Source organism: Acinonyx jubatus, chromosome B4, assembly GCF_027475565.1.
Source record: "Acinonyx jubatus isolate Ajub_Pintada_27869175 chromosome B4, VMU_Ajub_asm_v1.0, whole genome shotgun sequence".
NCBI lineage: Eukaryota > Metazoa > Chordata > Mammalia > Carnivora > Felidae > Acinonyx > Acinonyx jubatus.
The window spans coordinates 43740629-43760079 of record NC_069387.1 but is presented as its reverse complement, the minus strand read 5'-3'; the positions used below and the strand labels follow the sequence as shown (position 1 = coordinate 43760079).

The following is a 19451-nucleotide window of genomic DNA, read 5'->3' as shown; positions in this document are numbered from 1 at the left end:
AATACTGTTGAAATATGTCTGTGGAAACTCCTTACATTCACGAGGACAGTATTATTCATGAATTCCTTTCTTCACTAATTTAGTGCCTTACATGTTTTCCAATCAGTATTATTACGCTATTATTGGAAAAAAAAAACATTTATGCTATCATGAAACACTTATTTCAAGCTCTGTGGAAGTTAGTACCAGATTTTACATTATTCAACTGCAAATGAGGAGTATCCCTCACCCTGCACCCCACACGGTGTCACTGTACTAGCAATGTCGTCAGCACGTGACACACACACTCTTGATCAAGACCTTTAGGGCAGTTTCATCCACATTGTAGCTGACACTACTCAGCTGCAGACATGAACAACCAAGGCGTGACTTATGCGGAACTCCATCATGCTAAGGGCTCAAAAAGACAGCAAGTGCAACCTAAGGGCACGAAAAGTTCCATTCCAGTAACTGAGGAGGAGATAACCTATGCAGAATTGAATCTTCAAAATGCTTCTCAGGACCTTCAAGGGAATGGCAAGAACTCTCCCCGCAAAGGTAAAAAACATTTAATGCAGACAAGTATGTCTGTTTTAGGATTTGAAGTTGGGGTGTAGGGGTGTAGGGAAAGAGTAGGAAGTGATCTCACATAGTTTTCATTTGTGAGGACCAGAGCTGGAGGTTGGAATATGGTATTGTAATTGAACGCATTGGTATATTCTGAGAGAAGATTCCAATGATAGTGATGGGTTTGAGGTGCAGGTTATTGTATGTGATTCCCTGTGCATTGTCAGTTCTCTTGCTTATATATCTCGTAAATGATTGTTTGCGGGCATCCTTTCTCACTGTTTGCATTTCTCTTCCAACTATTCACCTTCATGTCCAGAGAAGCTCATTGCCGGTATCTTGGGAATCCTCTGCCTCGTCTTGATGTCCACTGTGGTAATAATAGCTGTTATTCCCTGTAAGTACGTGTTTGAATGACTAAAAGGGAATTTTTCACTTTACTGATTATTAGTGTTTCGACATATTGTATAGCACTTTGAATTTATTATCTCATTTTAATGCATGTGTGCTCTAAGTGTGGAATGATCATTTAGAGGTTATCTAAAGTAGAAATAAGAGAATAAATACAGGGAGAATTAAACATATATTTGTATTTAATAACTCAAAGGCAACTCATACAAGAGACTTTATGGTGAAATATGCATTAATTCTTGAGATTGCTTACACCAAATATTGTAAGAGATGGTGAGGTTTCGTTCTTTAAGCTTTTGAATTGTTTCCCCCCCATGTTCATTAATTTATTAAATTTGTCTGGTAAAATAGCACACCCAATTTTAAACTAAGAAACTCAACTTATTATGATTTATTTTATTTAGTATTATGTTTTTTGAGAATTGCTTTAATGTTCTAGCTACTGAAGGACCAGAGCAGAACAAAACATCCCTGGAAACAATGATCCAGAAAGGTACAATATCCCTTGCAAAATTCTACTAGTAGTTTAGTGTCTTTCTATCTCTGTCTTAAGGTAGGTAATAATGATTATAGGAGAGTATTACTTCTTAGACAACAATATGAAGAAATACTCATTTAAAATCACCATAGCCATTGTTACCAATTGCTTCACATTTCCTCCTCCTATAACATGATAAAAGATAAATCATTCCATAAAGCTGATTTTGTTCAGTGACTCTCAGGACATGTATTGATGGACATTTTTCTGGTTGCTTTATATGGGCACATAAATTAGGGGATGAAAGCCTGACTCTTCTGAGTGTGTGTGTGTGTGTGTGTGTGTGTGTGTGTGTGTGTGTTGTTTTAATTTTACCAGCTTGTGAGGGTCTATGAATGTTATGTACACATATGTGTATCCATATACACTATGTAAAGTTTCATTTTGTAATATTCAAAGCTTTTTGGATAATATCTCACAATCTCTCTCCAGCGTGTCTCTGTTGTCATTATCCGAAAGAGTGGTTTACATATTCCAACAATTGCTATTACATTAGCACTGAGGGAAAATCGTGGAATGAGAGTTTGACGACCTGTGCTTCTAAGAACTCTAACCTGCTCTACTATGATGATGAAGAGGACAAGGTAAGTTTTCAGATGTTTCCAGATTCTATTAAAAGCTTGTCAGTTAATGGGGCACCTGGGTGGCTCAGTCTATTAAACATCTGACTTCTACTCAGGTCATGATCTCAAGGTTGGTGAGTTTGAGTCCCAGATCAAGCTCTGTCAGGCTGACAGCTCAGAGCCTGAAGCCTGTTTCAGATTCTGAGTTCCCTGTTCCCTCTGCTTCTCCTCTGCTCATGCTCTCTCTTTGTCTCTCAGAAATAAATAAACATTAAAAAAAATTTTTAAAAGCTTGTCAGTTAATATTATGCTTCCAGAATTCATCAATAGTTTTATATGTATTTGTAGTTTATTTCTTTTAAAGTCTTTAATATCCCATGGTTTGACTTTCTGACACATTATTTATACTTTTATACCTTGAATGTACATTTGATAATTTCCAGTTCTTGCTTTTCATAGAAACCTGTTCTTCTGGAAATGCTCTTTTGTCTGAAATTAACTTTACTATCTCATTTTACAACACATCAAGGAAACTAGGCATATGATTGTGCACATTGATTACAATAGACTTAGAATCACACAATTCTAAATTACATCATGAGACAGAAGTTTAGAGCCTTTATGAGGCCTGCCCATTTTCATTTTATGAAATATCTCTGCTTCTTTTGGGGCTGTATATCAATGGAATCATTCAGGGTGCATTTTTATGTGTGTCTCCCTTCTCTCCCAGGTGCTACTTATAATCCATCTATATTAACACATTTGTCTATAGTTTGAGAATTTTCACTGCTCTCCTATGAATATGACATGTTAAAAACCATTCTCAGAAATTTAGTTCCTTTTCCGCATGTGGGTATTATGAATTATTATGTTAGGAAAAGTCTTTTCTTTGTCTTCCTCCACCTATCATATTTATAATCATTTATTACACATAGCGACATATTACATAGTATATTTATGTTATATAAATGTTATGGGTTTCATAATAAAATAAAAGTGTATAAATATACCATAATTGTATTTACATATGTTCATACTACACTACCCTGTAACCATTAGCATGAACTTGTACAGTCATGGATATGTGTATATTTCAATATATTGAATTATCTCTACATTTTTCTATTTTATTGTGTAAATGTACATTATAGCAAATCAGCCTTTGATCCCAAACTCCATAAAATTAATTAGTAAGTTCTGATGGTTATAAACAATACCATTTACCGGGGTTGTAAAGCTTAAGGCGATTCTGTTTTGTGGGATAAGAAATGCTGGGTTGTGTCTCTTGCCCATTTCTCCAGGGCAGTGTCTTCTTTTCTCTTCTTAAAAGTCGCTGTCATATTTTAGATACGAGCTCTTTTTTGAGATTTTAAGATGCAAATACTTGTGACATGCATTTTTGCTCTCATATTGGAGTCTTTTAATGATCAGAATTTTAATGTTCCCATGGTCCTACTTAGCGTTTTGTGTCTTACAATGATTATTAGGGATCTATTTCAGAAGTTAGCCAAAGTTCATGAATATGATTTCCTATATTACTTTCCTTGATTTACCTTTTTCTGTATTTCTTTATGGTTTTAAGGATGCTTTATGGTTTTAATTATGGTTTATGATCCAATTAGAAATTATTTTTAGTGATGCTATATTTCTGATGCTGTGAGATAAAAGTGAAGGTTATATTTTTCTAAATTATGATCTTATTGACAGAGCATCATATAGCAAAGTAGGTCTTTTCTTCATAAACAACTTCATATACCTAAAGTTGTATATAGGTACACATATGATCTAATCTCCTTTATATAAAGAATATAGATATTATATATCTTTATACAGATAATTGTATATGCATAGATCACAGTCTATACAGCCCATCACAACTCACGGCATTTTGAGTAAAACACAGAGACTTATTTGCCTCTATGGACCCTTACCGTGTCCTATTTATACTGTAAGTGCCCTAAGTATTTCTCTACTTACGTTGAGAATCACATGGATGTTACAATTTTGCTTCACTGATAATTTTGCTTCAAATATCAAACAAGTTAGAAAACCCAGTGAAGGAAAGTCCATTAGACCTAATGAGAGTTTTATTCTTTCTTTTGTTCTCATTTTCTTCCTGATGATTCAAGAGGCCTTCTTTTACCAATTTTTCTCTTTAGGAGTTCTGTCAGAGCAGGTCTGGTGGTGATACATTTTCTCAGTTTTCCTTTATCAGAGAATGTCTTGATTTCCCCCTGCATGCCTGTTGATTTTTTTGGTGGATAGTCAATGCCTTTTATTTTTTTATTTTTTAATAAAAAAAAACAGTGTTTTTTTTTTATTAGAATCACGCAGTTCATGTCTAAAATTTTCTGTCTTCCTAGCACACCTTTTTTTCTGTTATTTTGACCAGAGAGAAAAAATATTTTGGAGACTTCGGTGTGTACCTGTTGATGTCTGTGGTTTGCTAGGCTCTCTGACACCAGTCTATGTGAGGTAGAGGGAAATTCCAGGGAGCTCACCACCACGTCATTCCTCGGGTCTCCAGGGCTGGGATCTGTCAGCTTTCTCATTAGCTTTCTGAATCTTATGTCATCTTATGTGTAATGCTCAGGGATTGTAGCTGTATTGGCGGCAGGAGTAGGGAAAAGTCTATCCATTCCATCTTTCCAAAATAGAAAGTCTGGTCTGCAGTGGCTTTCATTTGAATGCTCCTAAGATTAACAGTGTTGGACCTATTTTTCTGTACTCACTTGCCATCTATACATGGTGTTTGGTGACATATCTATTGAAATATTTTGCTAATAGTTTTACTTTTTTTTCATTGTATTTTGAGAATTCTTTATGTACCCTGGCGGCAAGTCTTTTATTAGATGTATGGTTTCTAAATGTTTCTTCACAAGTTTATGACTGTCTTTTCTCTTCCAAGAACAGATATTATCTTGACGAACTACGCTTCAGCAATATCTTCTTCTACGGATCATAGTTTTGGTGCTCTATCAAATCTCTGGCCAACTGTAGGTCATGCGTTTTTAATAAAACATTTGAACTTTTTTATGTGTGATGAATTTTGAGCACTTTAGTGTAGTATAAAGTATATAATCATTAATCATATTTGATACTCCATTGTTTCCAGAACATTTGTTGGAAAGACTACACTTTCTCCACTGAATGACTTTGCATTTTTGTGCAATTGTACATTTCGTATTGTGTGGGTACAAATGTTGCCCTTTCTCATCTGTTTAATTAATGTTCTTATGTATTTTTATGTCTGTTTTGTATTTTAAAAATCGTCCTTTTTATTTTAAATGTTTCTTAATTTATTCTGAGAGAGTGAGAATGCCAGCAGAGGGAGCGGCACGGAGAGAGGGAGAGGCAGAGAATCCCAAGCAGGGACCATGGTGTCAGCACAGAGCCTGACTTAGGGTTCCATCTCAGGAACCATGAGCAGTAATCAAGACTCAGAGGCACAAATGACTGATCTACCCTGGTGCCCACAAAATTGTCCTTTCTTAAACTGTGAATTTATTCAAGTTCATTTTCAGAGTTATGCTACCTATTCAGGATCGCTGCATGGATGTTTCCTATTCATTTATATCTTTCTAAAGGTTTTATTTAATGTTTATTTTTTATTTATTTATTTTGTGTGACAGAGAACGTGCATGGGAGAGGGACAGAGAGAGAGAGACAGAGACAGAGAGAGAGAGAGAGAGAGAGAGAGAGAGAGAGATGGAGACAGAATAACTTCCCAGCAGGTTCTGCTCTGTCAGTGCAGAACCCAATGCGGAGCTAAAACTCACAAACCCTGATATCATGACCTGAGCCCAAATCAAGAGTTGGACACTCAACCAATGAACCGCCCAGGCACCCCTTTAGAAAGGCTTTTTTAAAAATAAAAATAAATATTAGTTTCATCATTTACCTTCTGTATCACGGAAATCACATCAATTGATCTTCATGCTAATGTGATAAATTCAGATTATTTATGGCATTTCAAATGTAATACAACATGGCACTACTTCAATAAATCTACTTATGATTGTCCTGATATGTAATTTCCTTCTTTTTTGAGTATTCCCATCAAAATGTATATGACACATATTTTATTAGCCTCCTTTTCTGACCCTACAATGATTTCTTTTTGCTTTTTAAACTGGCATTACATTTTTCTTTATTCATAAACATCTAAATACTTTCTGAGTGTGAAAAATTTTCTGAATTACAGAAAAAATTGTTAGAAATTTTATATTTTTTAAAATATTTTAACGTTTATTTATTTTTGAGACAGAGAGAGACAGAGCATGAACGGGGGAGGGGCAGAGAGAGAGGGAGACACAGAATCCTAAACAGGCTCCAGGCTCTGAGCTGTCAGCACAGAGCCCGACGCAGGGCTCGAACTCACGCACCCGCGAGATCGCGACCTCAGCCGAAGTCGGACGCTTAACAGCCTGAGCCACCCAGGCGCCCCCTGTAGTAGAAATTTTAAGACACTTCTGATATTTTTATATCTATTTCTTTTGGTTCACACGTTGTATTTGGTAGGGTTTTTTCCAATGTTCCGTCTAGTTTTAAATATATTCGCATTTCTTCATAATATCGTCCTCTGATACTTTTACTGTGGTACAAGGCACATACAGATGGGTCACATGGTACACGTGCCAACAGGTGGCCGAGTTTTCAGTGTCACCACTGCGTGGAATGAGAAAATGAATATTACCAACACTGCGAAATGCCCCTACCAACTTCTTGTCTGCCTTTTAAAAACAGTTTATAGAAATAGAATCATAGAGTATGCATATTTTATGTTTAGCATTTTCAGGCGAAGCCAAACTTGTGTGGTTCATCCATATGTAGCTGCATGAAGTTGTCAATGGTCCACATCTCTTTGCTGTTCTGTTGTCGGATTGTCCTACGTTGCATTCGCCCATTCTATTGCGGATGCTCTTGGATATTTGGGTGTTGGTCATTTGGGGCTGCTTTGAGTTATTCTACTATACATCTTTCACGATCAGCTTTTAGCTAAATGTGTGTGTGTCATTTCTTCCTTCTGTAACCTTACCTGGCTCCTCTCTTATAGCTGCTTGAGAGGGAAGCAATTGAGATTGTGCATTGATAACATTCTTCCTTTGTGTGTGATTGACAAAAGTACCCATTGTCTGTAAACACTACTTTAGCTTCATCCTAAAAGCTTTGATGTATTTTCAGTTTATTATCATCCAGTACAAGGTGATTTCTCTCATCCAGTACAAGATACTTTCCAAGATTTCATCTTTGAACTGTACATGTTTCAGAAGTCTCTCACTTTCCACATGTTAGGAAATTTCCCAGATTTCTTTCCATTGTTTCTTCTCATTTGTTTCCTTGTCTTCAGAGGAAATACTTTGAATATTTCCATGCTTCCATCCTTAAACTTTTTGATCCCTATGGATGACCTAGAACACTTTCTATATATGTCAGTTAAGTCAAGCTGGTTCCACTATTTTGACAGTCTTCCCTAGTCCTCCTGCTTTTGTGACAAGCTGGTCTTACTTACTGAAGGAAGAGATTTCAGTCTTCAGCTATACTCATTGAATTGTTTACTTACCCTTCTAATTCTGTCAGTTTCTATTTCCTGTGTTTAAGGGTTCTGTTCTTAGGTAAATAATGTATGTTTTTAATTGTTTGATCTACCACTTATATTGACAGGCTTAACATTTGGAAATGTTTCTTGTACTTTCTATTATTATTTCTTGTTTTAACAGCTGCTTTGATATTAGAACAGCCATTTCTGCTCACATCTTCGCTCACTGGTAGTAGGGTCTACTTTTTGTTATCCCTTTATTTTCACCTCTTTGTGTCTGAATCTACAGTGTGTCTGTTACAGACAGTATATAGATGGATATTACTCTCTTATTCAGGATGACACTTTCTATCTTATAATTGGAATATTTATTTAATTCACATGAGTATAATTACTGGGATATTTGGATTTAGGAATCGCATTTGCTATTTATTCTATACTTATGTCTTGTTTTCCTCTTCCACTTTACCTCACATCTTTTGTATTGAACATATGCTACATTAGTGTTCCATTTTACTTCCTCTACTGTTGTCTTTAGTATATTCTTAAGTTATTTCCTTAGCAATAGTTGTAGGTATTACAAACCTATCTTTTGTTTGTTTTTCTGGAGATGATGTTGGCATCTCACATTGCATACATTTAATGCTGACAATCTGTTCATTTGATAAAGTTATGTATTGCCATATGATTACTATGGCTATGTTAGATAACACCGTTTCATGTCACATATGTATCATTTTTTGTATGTGTTGAGAGAAGCTAAGAATTAGTCTTAGCAACTTTGATGTTTATAATACAGCAATGTTGGGGCGCCTGGGTGGCACAGTCGGTTAAGCGTCCGACTTCAGCCAGGTCACGATCTCGCGGTCCGTGAGTTCGAGCCCCGCGTCGGGCTCTGGGCTGATGGTTCAGAGCCTGGAGCCTGTTTCCGATTCTGTGTCTCCCTCTCTCTCTGCCCCTCCCCCGTTCATGCTCTGTCTCTCTCTGTCCCAAAAATAAATAAACATTGAAAAAAAAAAGTACCTTTATAATACAGCAATGTTGTCTGTAATCATATGTTGTACATTACACCTCTAAAAATTATCTATTAGCTATAAATTTGTATTCTTTTTTAAAAAAAATTCAATGTTTATTTATTTTTTGAGAAAGAGTGAGAGAGATAGACATGAGCGGTGGAAGTTCAGAGAGAGAGGGAGGCACAGAATCTGAAGCAGGCTCTAGGCTCTAAGCTCTCAGCACAGAACCCCACGTGGGGCTCAAACTCAGAAACCATGAGATCGTGACCTGAACTGAAGTCGGATGCTTAACCAACTAAACCACCCAGGAATTCCGTAAATTTGTATTCTTAAACATCTTCACAAACCCCCAACCCACAGTCCCTGATAAACGCATTCTAATCTTTGTTTTTACCAGTTCAGTCCATTAGATTTCATGCGAAAGACAATGCGATATTTGTCTATTTCTGTGTGATTTTCGTCCCTTACCATAATGCCTTCAAGGTCCATCCATTTGTAACAAATGGCAAGATTTCCTTCTTTCACCTGGTTAGATAATATTTCACTGTGAGTGTCTGTGTGTGTCTGTGCGTTTGTACATGTATATATATCACACTCTTTGACTTTATGACGGTTGCCAGATACTCAGGCTCCTTCCATTTCTTGGCTATTGCGAATAATGTTGCAATGAGCAAGGGTGGGCAGCTATACCTTTGAGATGCTGATCAGTTACTTTGTTTATTTTGAAAAAAATTTTAATGTTTAATATTTTTGAGGGGAAGAGGGAAGAGAGATAGGGAGACACAGAATCTAAAGGAATTTATAGGCTCTGAGCTTTCAGCACAGAGCCCAATGTGGGGCTCATCCATATGAGCAAGGAGATCATGACCTGAGCTGACGTTGAACACTCTCCCGAGTGAGCCACCCAGGTGCCCCATTGATCACTTCCTGTAAACACATATGTAAGAGTGACGTACTATTTCCATTGGGGCAGAACCAATTTACATTTCCTCCAAAGGACTGGAGGAATTGCAATCCCAAAGGATTGCATTTCCATGATTCTTGATATTGAACAACTTTCATGTACTTATTGGCCATTTGTATGTCTTCAAAAACATGTATACTGAGGCACTTAGCCCATTTTTTACATTGGATTTCTCTCTTTGTTTTTATTCTGTTGTATGAGTTCTTTATATATATTGGATATTAGTCCTTTAACTGATATTGGTTTACAGATATTTTCTTCTCTTCTCTCCATGATCTCTCAACTATTTGATTCTTTCCTTTGCTGGGCAGAAGGTCTCTAGTTTAATGCAGTCCCTCTTTTCTTTTTTAGATTTGCTGTGATTTTTCTGACTTATCCCTGAAATCATTACCTACACCAAAGTCAAGGGTCTTTTTCCTTTTGCTTATACCAGTGATTTTCTATTTGTTATATATTTTAATGTTCACAATTTTTGTCTTTTTGTTTCCATTGAATGAATTCCTTTCAGCATTTCTGTAGGGCACGTCTAATTCCTTCTGCCACATGGCTTTAAAAACCACCACTGGAGTCATGCTGCTGCTTTCCCCTGACTGCCATCTGTGGCAAGAGTTGAATCTTTGATACACCATCCTCTAGGATGCCAGGAAAGTCTTTATCTCTTCTTCATTTCTGAATGACAATTTGCTGTAAGGCATTCTTGGTTGATATTTTTTTTTTCTCCTTTGACCACTTTCAGAATGTCATCCCATTGTCTCCTGCTTTCTACAGGAAGAAGATCTTGTGAGATGATCCTTTTTGGGGTCTGGTATGGCAAGCTGACCTCAGATCCTTCGTAGCAGTATTGGATCTGTTGCCCAAGATCAGACACAGATGGAACTACCAAAGCAACTGGCTTTTGGTGCATAGGTTCATTTGTTGTGGCTGTGGCGCTGGGGTCTCGTTTAGAGACATGTGTAGATATTCCACGCAAACTGTACCTGTGTCTCAGGGGCTCACCATTGCGACTCTGGCTAGCAGAGGATTGTAGCAAGTACAGAGGCCCTGGATGACAAGGTTCATTGGTGACTGCGGCCATGGGCAGTGTGTGGTAGTAGCATATGCTGGGGATGGGGAGTCCTAGTTTCTACTCTGTCCCAAGTGGCAGTTCCAAGATAGCAGCAGCATGATTCAGTGGTGGCTTGTGAAAGCCATGTGTCAGGACCCAAGGATCTGGACACAGACCTCTAGATTCTTGGTCTCCAATGACACCTAAGGCTTTAGTGTGGAAGTTGAAAGCGTGTCGGGGGATGTAGCAGTATAGTAGCAGCAATGAGGATTCAGAGCCCTATAGTTGGACCGGAGAGAAGAGACTGAAGGCAGTGGTGACTTGGCCTACCAATGAAGGGTCAGAGCCTTGAGCTACCATAGGTGGAGAAAAGCCTTCAGGTGTTAGCCATGGCAGTTCAGAGTCTAGGCCTGGGAGGTTTTGGGGTTCCAAATAGCAAGAGCATCCTTTGCAATGAAGACACAGGGTCATTAAATGGAACATGGTGAGTGGAGCTCGAGGCAGCAAATATCTGCACCCATAGTGGCAGTTAATGCCCACCTTAGGAACTGGGGTCAGGTCTCAGGAAACAGCCCCAGTAATGTGACACAATGCTCTAACCTGGGACCAAGAGTGGGCAAAAATCAGACGCAGTCCTAGTCTTGTATACACGACGTGCTATGGCCACCAATCCCTAAGAGCAGAATTGGAGCTCTTGAAGGCAAGTCTCATCATAGCAACACCTCCAGCCTCTGGGAGGAGGTGTAGAGGGCACACTCTGGGCTGCTCCAACAACTGGGATTAGAATGGATGGGCCCCTTCTGTTGCAAAAGCTGCAGACATCCCCATAGTTGAAGCTTAGTGGGTTCTCCTGCTCCCCTTCTTTCCATGAGGTGACTCTCCATGAGGGGATTCCTCCAGGTGCCAAGTGGCTCTCAGCTGCAGGGTTGGGTGATGCAGGCCAAATGCTTCCTTTGCTTTCCATGGGACCATCCTGGATTTTTAATCGGCCCCAGATTTTTGGTGTTTCTTTGTTGTCTAGAGCTTTCCCTGAGACGTTTTTAGTTTGAAGGTGTTTAGTTACTGTTCTGACTGATTTTGTGGGCAGATGAGCATTATGACCTACTAGATCACCACCTTGCTCATGGCACTCTTTACATATATACAATTAACTGATTGTCATCTCTGCCCCATGAATCCTGACTAATTTCCGATAAAATATAATAATTAGCACCAACAAGCTCCTTTCCACCACCTATTGTAGGTATGCCTCAACTTTCCAAAAATTTGGATTACCTCACTTTGCTTCTCTGAAAGCACTCTGAATACCAGTTTTTGCTGAACAACAGAAATCTGAAGGGGATTTTTGTGTTTAGAACAAAAGGCGAAAAGTGAAAATTGTGTTCAGGGCTAGTTTTACTGTTTAGTGTAAGCTCACACCCCAAGCAGCAAGATTCGTCCTGTCAAGTTCATTTCTCAGAAACTATATACTCTGTATATCAGTATCAAGCATAGGTTTGAACTGTATTTTTGAGTGTCTGTGCTTCATCTCAATTTATTTTTTGTATCCACTCACAAGGCGTGTCTTGAGGTGTCAAGAGCCTAAGGAGGTTATATGTGTTATGGGTTTTTTGGGGGTGGTTGTTTTTTATATCAGGAAATGCTCAATCATTTTTCCATGTAAATCAATGTTATTTGCTTTTTCACTTTACACCATTTCAGCTTCGGAAAGCTTTCATAGGAACAATCTGCTTTCAGAGAGAACGGGAAATCCGTCCTTCTACCCACGTTGTAATGAGGCCAGCTAGCACTGGTGACTGAACACCAGTTACTCGTCAACGTACCTTCTCTGCTTTCATGGTTTCACATTAGAGACCTGAAATGAAGCATTCGTGGTGACTTTGCAACACAAATATTAGTAACTGCTAATATATATAAGGCATATGGTATACATCCGACCATACGGTGTTATAAGAATGGCCTTGATAATCTTCTTTCTCAACATAATTCAGAGAGAAAAATACACCGGTTTTGAAATTTACTGACACATCTATCGTTTCTGCTGATCTCTATTCCTCCTTATGGGTATGCATTACCATCTACATCAGTTACTTTTAGCTTGAAGAACATTTCTGAAAGGCAGGTGTACTAAGAAAAATTGTTAAGTTTTGTGTTTGATGTGGGGTCTTTATGCATCTTTTCTTTCTGAAAGACAGCTTTGCTGAATTATAATTCTTGTTTGACAGGTCTTTTAGCTTTGTTTTCTTTTGTTTTGGGTTTTTGTGTGTGTGTGCGGGGAGTTGGTTTTTTTTTGTTGTTGTTGTTGTTTTGTATTTTTAAGTATTTTCTTGCTGAAACCTATCTATTATTCATGTTGTTATTTTCCTAAATATAATGAGTTGTTTTTCTCTATCTCTTGCTATAATCACCTATTTTTGTTGGCTTGCCTTTCATGTTATTCTTAAGCTGTTGCAAAAAAAACAAAACACAACAAAACAACATTTACCACATTACTCATGTTGAAAAAATAGACTACTTTGTTAGAGAAGTTTTAGTTTCATAGCAAAACTCAGACATAGCACAGAGGTTTTCTGCATTCCCCTACTGTCTGAGTGTCAAGGCACAAGCAGTTCGTAGACTCTCTCATTTTCAAAATCCCTCCGTGGGCGGTTCACTTGCTACAACTGATAAACCTGTACTGACACCTCTTTATCACCCAAAGTCCATTGTTTACTGTCAGGTTTACTCTTGATGTTGTGCATTTTAAAAGTTTGCAAAAATATATAAGGACACGTACGGAGTTATACAGAATAGTTTCCTGTCCTTGAAAATGCTCTGTGCTCCACTTATCCATCCTTCCTTCTCCCTAAACCCTGTCAACCACTGATGTCTTTACCGTCTTCATAATTTTGTTTTTTCCAGATGGTGATACAGTGGGAATCATACAGTCTCACATCTTACATTGCATTTCGCTAGATCATGCATCTTAACCAACGTAAGCACACGTTAGGAGTGTTAACTATCACATTGTTGCCCAAAAGATATCTAGAAATGTCACCTTGTAAAACGGGAACTCAACTCACTGAACAATAATTCCCCTTCTCCTCTTTCCCCTCAACCCTGAGCAATCACTCTTCTACTTGCTCTATCACTTTTATTACTTTGCATACTTCATATAAGTGGAATCATACAGTTTTATTTTTTACTTCGTATGTATGGCTGGCTTATTTCACTTAGTATAATGTCCTGGAGTTTCATCCATACTGTAGTAGGTACTAGGATCCTTCCTTTTTACAGCTGAATAATATTACAGTGTTATGTGTATACCACGCTTTCTTTCTCCATTCATCCCTTAGTGGACATTTGGGTGGCTTCTACCCCGTGGCTCTAAGGAATAGCAGTGAACATGGGTGTATGTATATCTTTGAGATCTTGCTTTCAATTCTTTTAGATACTTTCCTACATTTGGGATTGCTGATTCATGTGGTAATTGTATTTTTATTTTCTTGAAGAAGCTCCATACACGTCTTCATAGGGGCTGACCAATTTACATTCCCAACAACCGTGTGTGAGTCTCCTCCTTTTCGACCTCCTCACTGACACATTTTTAAGAAATGTTTATTTATTTATTTTGAGAGAGAGAGAGAGAGCAAGCAGGGGAGATGCCGAAGGAGGGAGAGAGAGAGCATCTGAAACCAGATCCACGCCATCAACAAAAGCCCGATGCAGGGCTAAACCCACAAACTGTGAGATCATGACCTCAACCAAACCCAAGATTCAGACTTTACCAACTGAGCCACCCAGGTGCCCCGACACATTTGTGTGTGTGTGTGTATGTGTGTGTGTGTGTGTGTGTGTGTGTGTGTGCATGTTGCATCCATCACAATGAGTGTAAGGTGATAACTCATCGTGAATTTGATTTGCATTTCTCTACCCATTAGCTATATTGAGCATCTTTTCATATGATTTTTACCATTTGTAGATATTCTTTGGAACTTTGTGTATTTCATTTCTTTACCCATTTTTTAATTGTGTTTCTGGTGTTTGCTGTAGTCATTTCTGACTTGTAGATTCATTATGTATTTTAGATATGATTCCCTTGTTTGATATATGATTTGCAAGTGTTTTTTTTCCACTCTGTATTTTCATTGCTGATCATGCCGTTCAATGCACAGAAATGTTTCAGGTTGATATTGCCCACTTATCTACAATGGACTTTTCCTCTTGGCTCTGTGGTTTTGGTTGCATAGCCAAGAAATCATTGCCAAACACAATGCTGCTTAATATCCCCCCTTCTTTCTTTGAGGAAGTTTATAGTTTTACATCTAAATTTATGTCTTTAGTTCATTTGGAGTTAATATTAATATACAGTGTAAATGTAAACATCCAACTTCATTCTTCTGCATGTGGGTAGTCAGTTTCCAAACACCCTTTGAAAAGGTCCATTGTTTCCCTATTGAATCGTTCTGGCATCCTTATCAAACCTGATTAGACCGATTATACGGGGGTTTGTATCTGGATATTTTTAAGGGATTGTTTCCATGGGGGATTTAAGATCTGTGTCCTTCTTTTCCTTCATCTTACTGTTTGTATCCTGTTGCAGTTGGAACTATTGTGCAGGGCAGGGGTATGGATTCTGTGGTAGATAATGTGGCATAAGGCTGATGGAGGTGGAAGACGTGTCCCCCATTCCTGATTTTCACACTGACTTAAGTCACTTCACAATCCACTCTCTTCCCTCAAGAGTATTTCTTTGTCTGTATTTGCCAGTGTTCTTTGGTCATTTCATTATGATGTCATGAGACGTGGATTTGTACGTGCTCATTCTGTTAGCAGTTGCTACGTCTCTGGTGTCTATAAATATTTTAAATGATATTAGTAAGCTGTTCATTCGTCGTACCTTAAGATTGTTGTCCTGTTTTTTTTTTCTGCCTCTTTTCTTCTCACGTTCTACTTAGACCAAAACTGGCTTTCCTGACAGTTTTGAAAGTCTCTGAATTCTGTAATTCTTCTCTTTTTTCTGTCTCAACCCAAGATATAAATAAATTTTGTTACCCCTCCAATTTCATCAGTTCTTTTCTATCGCCTCCCATATTTTCTGTAGAGAATATTTAGTGAATTTTCCATTTCAGGTATGTATTTGTTCACTCAGATTCTCTGTGGTTTCTTCATATACTTTTATTTGTCTATTGATATTTCCTACTTGCTAAATTACTGCCATCACATGCTCCTGTAATTATTTCAACTAAGTTTTCTGTATAGTTTACATATCTTTATAAGTAGGACTTTTCAATGCTTTTTTCTAATATGTGCAATAATTACCTCATTAGAAGTTTCGATGACATTTGCTTTCCCTTTGTTGGAAGATATTTTCCAATTTCTCTTCACATTTTTTAACTTTTAATGTAGACACTTTTTAAAATACAGCTTAGTATGTATGCATTCTGTTTCATTTCTCCTAGATTTACTATGTTTTTTTGTTGTAAAAACTTTATGGCAGCATCTTCTCCACTGAAGTCTGTTTGCTGATAGTTTTCTTCAATTTTTCAGTGTTCTTATTGCTTACCTTTACGACCTTGTGACTTTGAAGCCTTGATGTTAATTACTAGTTGTTTGTTTGTTTGTTTGTTTGTTTAAGAAAGGATGTGTTCAAACACTGCAGGTCAGTACAGCTTCCACGTTCTGCAGTGTGACCTCAGTGCCTGTGTGTGAATGCGGGAGGGGACTGTTCAGACCTTTACTTTCAGTTCCCAAGTCTCCTTGTGCTCTTACTTTCTCCTGGGTTCCTCTTGGTCTCCTCTCCATGTGTATCTATTTTTTTCCATAAGCTAAGAGTGTTAGAGAGCGCCAATGTCAACTCTTCCATTATATTCTCACATCCAGTATCTTTCCATTATATTTATGGGGGTCACAGTGCTTGACACAAACATTGCAACTTCCGACCAGGACAGGTATGGGTTTTCTTCATCATTCCCGAGCGAAATCAGCACATGGAGCTGAAATTCAATGGGTACCCGTCCCCATCCCCAGTGCTGATCAGGTGTCCCCCTGTGGCACCAGCACCCTTGCTCTTTGCAGTTTCTCCCAGTTGTAACAGCTTCAGTCTTCATATCACTGAGCCAGGAATGGGCAGGTGGGGAGACACGGGAGCATCCTAGGCGAGAAGATGACAAATGTGCATCTGACTTGAATCTCCACTGTCCATATTTCATAAGTTACTAACCTTTGATCCATTTTCTAAACTCTGAAATTGTTTTCCCGGTCAGGTTGTCCTCTTCACTTAGTCCGACTAAGATAATTTTATACTTTCGTGTCCACGGTGTAACATTATATTATAATTTGAAAGTGTCTACAAAGGAAGAAAGGACGAACTTTTTGTGTTATTACAGAATTCAAATGAGTATAAGAGCTTGTGTTTGACTCCCAATAAATTTTATTTTCTCATAGTTTTTGTTGAATTTACTCTCTATTACTACGTGGATTAGAGGCTCCCAGAGAAGCCATCATAGTTCATCTGTGCAGCCAAAAGCCTTAACATTTTCTTCCGAAGTGTAAGTCCCATGACAACTTTTTATTTTATGCCTCACAAGAATTGTTCTTAGAAACAAAAACAGCAATGTGTGAACAATCGGATAAACACAGTAGTTGAAGTGTTTCCAGAGAAAAATGGTATGGGAAATCTTGAGATGGAGATATATAAGTATGAGTCAAAATGGATGGTTTATTCCTCAAAATACTGTGGTACATAGTAAGAGATATAAGTATTCTTATGGTAAGATTAATGAGATTTAATTCTCTGTATTTCAGGTTGTCAGTATCTTCAGAGATTGACAAGAATTGTCCATATATCGATTTTGCTACAAACAAATTTTATTTTGAACCGTGCTCAGTAAGAAGACGATATGTTTGTAAGCACCAGGCATTTTAGTTACCTCATTTTGGTATGATGCTGTTTCACCATTGATAAGGAATCCATCACTCATTACTTCAACAGCCATACAATAGTTTTTGTTGCACTTTTTGAAGGTAATGTTTTTTAGTGTAATTTTAGATTCACAACAAAACTAAGAGGAAGTTGCAGAGAACCCTCTATTGCCCCTGTCTGCACACGTGCATGGGGTCTTCCATTATCACCATCATTCACTAGAACGTTTCATTTTTTATCAACGATGAATCCGTATCAATGGATATATATCACCCAAAGTCCAACGTGTACCTGAGGCTTCATTCTTTGTGGTATAGAACTGTTTCTCAAATTTAATTATATTAATGTAAAAAATAGATACTGAGGTATATATTATTTGTTTCTTACGCTTTTGCTATTTAGTAACATTAATTATATGTATATGTCTGTGTATATATATATATATATATATATATATATATATATTACAAATCATGATATTATTGTAAAAATTCTCAACAAAGTGAATAATTCCATTTGTATTTCCAAGTAATTAGTTTGTCCTAACCCTTAAAGGACCTCAAATGAGGATTGAACCACCCAGGGTGACGAGGTTATTAGTCAGAAATGAGTCAGGAGACAGAAACAAGGGGACACTTGAAGTAAACATTTATCTACTTATAAGAGAAAGCTTACTAAGAGGAAAAGATAGTAGCTAAAGAAAATTACAAAGAATATCTTAGAATTAAAGGACAGATCACTGACGCCAGATCTATTCTCTGATGATGGGATTCAGATGTCATTGAAGACGATGTGGCTACACACAGCTTCACGGCTGACAGGCTCTCTGGATTGGCCTAGGACAGATCAGCTCCACACTCCACGGGCTGAACTTGGTGAGGAAGAATCTCAGGCTGTGACTGGCAAACAGGAAGAGCTCCCTGTCACAGCGTCAGGAGGAAAGACCAGAAGACAGGAAACTGACAGATTGCCTACAAGAACTTGCTGTGGGACGAATACACGTGACTTCCTGCAAGACTGCAACTGGCAACCAAGCCATGGCGGCCAAAGGAGAGAAAACACCATGAAGCCAGGAAGAAGAGCTGCACTGGCTCTCCATTGTCTTTTACTGACAAAAGTCAACTTCATGTGAGATGACCAGAGAGAAAATGGATAGGATCTTCCACTGTTATCTGAGAACAGGGCACTGAGGGTGGATTTGGAGCTGAGAGTACTAAACGAACGACCCCTTTAGGTTATCATAGAAGAACCACAGGGTTGCTGTATAAGAACCATTCAGATCGGCCCACTTCCTCTGATGATGGAACCAAAGTGTACTCTCCAAATCTCTCTTGGTACCACACTATCAAAGGTTAAACTCATCTTGAGGTAGAGATTGCTTTCTAGTTGGATAATAACTGGTGTCTTATTTGTTGTTTTCCTTACATGGGTTCAAATATTTTGGAAAAGATTTATTTTTTTAATGTTTTCATGCACACACCTCTGTCAGTCTTTACAACAGTGCTAAAAAATACTTTGAGGCAAAAAACTAAAATGTTCAATAATAGAGAAAACAAAAAATTAAAATGTACAGAAATCGGTGTCGGTCAAATGTTTAGTTGTTGCCAGAATTCAAGACAGACTTGAGTTTTGACGATGATTCAGAGATATTTCTACTCTAATTCAATTATAAGAGGGAAAGAGATTAACCTTGATTATTATTTCCAAACCAAACTCATATTTCACATATATTTATTTATATCTGTGAAGTGAGACATATTCTTTATATTCTCTGTACATAATCCTTATAGTCTTCTAGAAAATTTATATGAATAGTCAAAATGAATTGAATATAGTTGTTAATGGGAACTGTAACTAATTACTAAAGTTGTGTTTCATAGTACCCAAGTTTGTAATGACATTGAAAATTACACATTAATTTTTCA

The 19451-nt window shown here is 37.7% G+C and overlaps 1 protein-coding gene across 2 annotated transcripts; it reads left to right on the top strand.

The window, feature by feature from the left end:
- Positions 1–301: 301 nt before the first annotated feature.
- LOC106965692 (NKG2-A/NKG2-B type II integral membrane protein-like) lies at positions 302–17988 on the top strand. Of its 2 annotated transcripts, none has more exons than XM_053225819.1 (6): positions 302–537; positions 866–943; positions 1397–1450; positions 1955–2079; positions 17049–17152; positions 17409–17988. In XM_053225819.1, exons 1-6 carry the CDS (start codon positions 351–353, stop codon positions 17527–17529), a joined length of 669 nt encoding a protein of 222 aa, XP_053081794.1. In that variant the 5' UTR covers positions 302–350; the 3' UTR covers positions 17530–17988. The 2 variants fall into 2 exon arrangements, with proteins under 2 accessions (XP_053081794.1, XP_053081793.1); XM_053225818.1 differs by having other exon boundaries at positions 1928–2079.
- The last annotated feature ends 1463 nt before the right edge of the window (positions 17989–19451 follow it).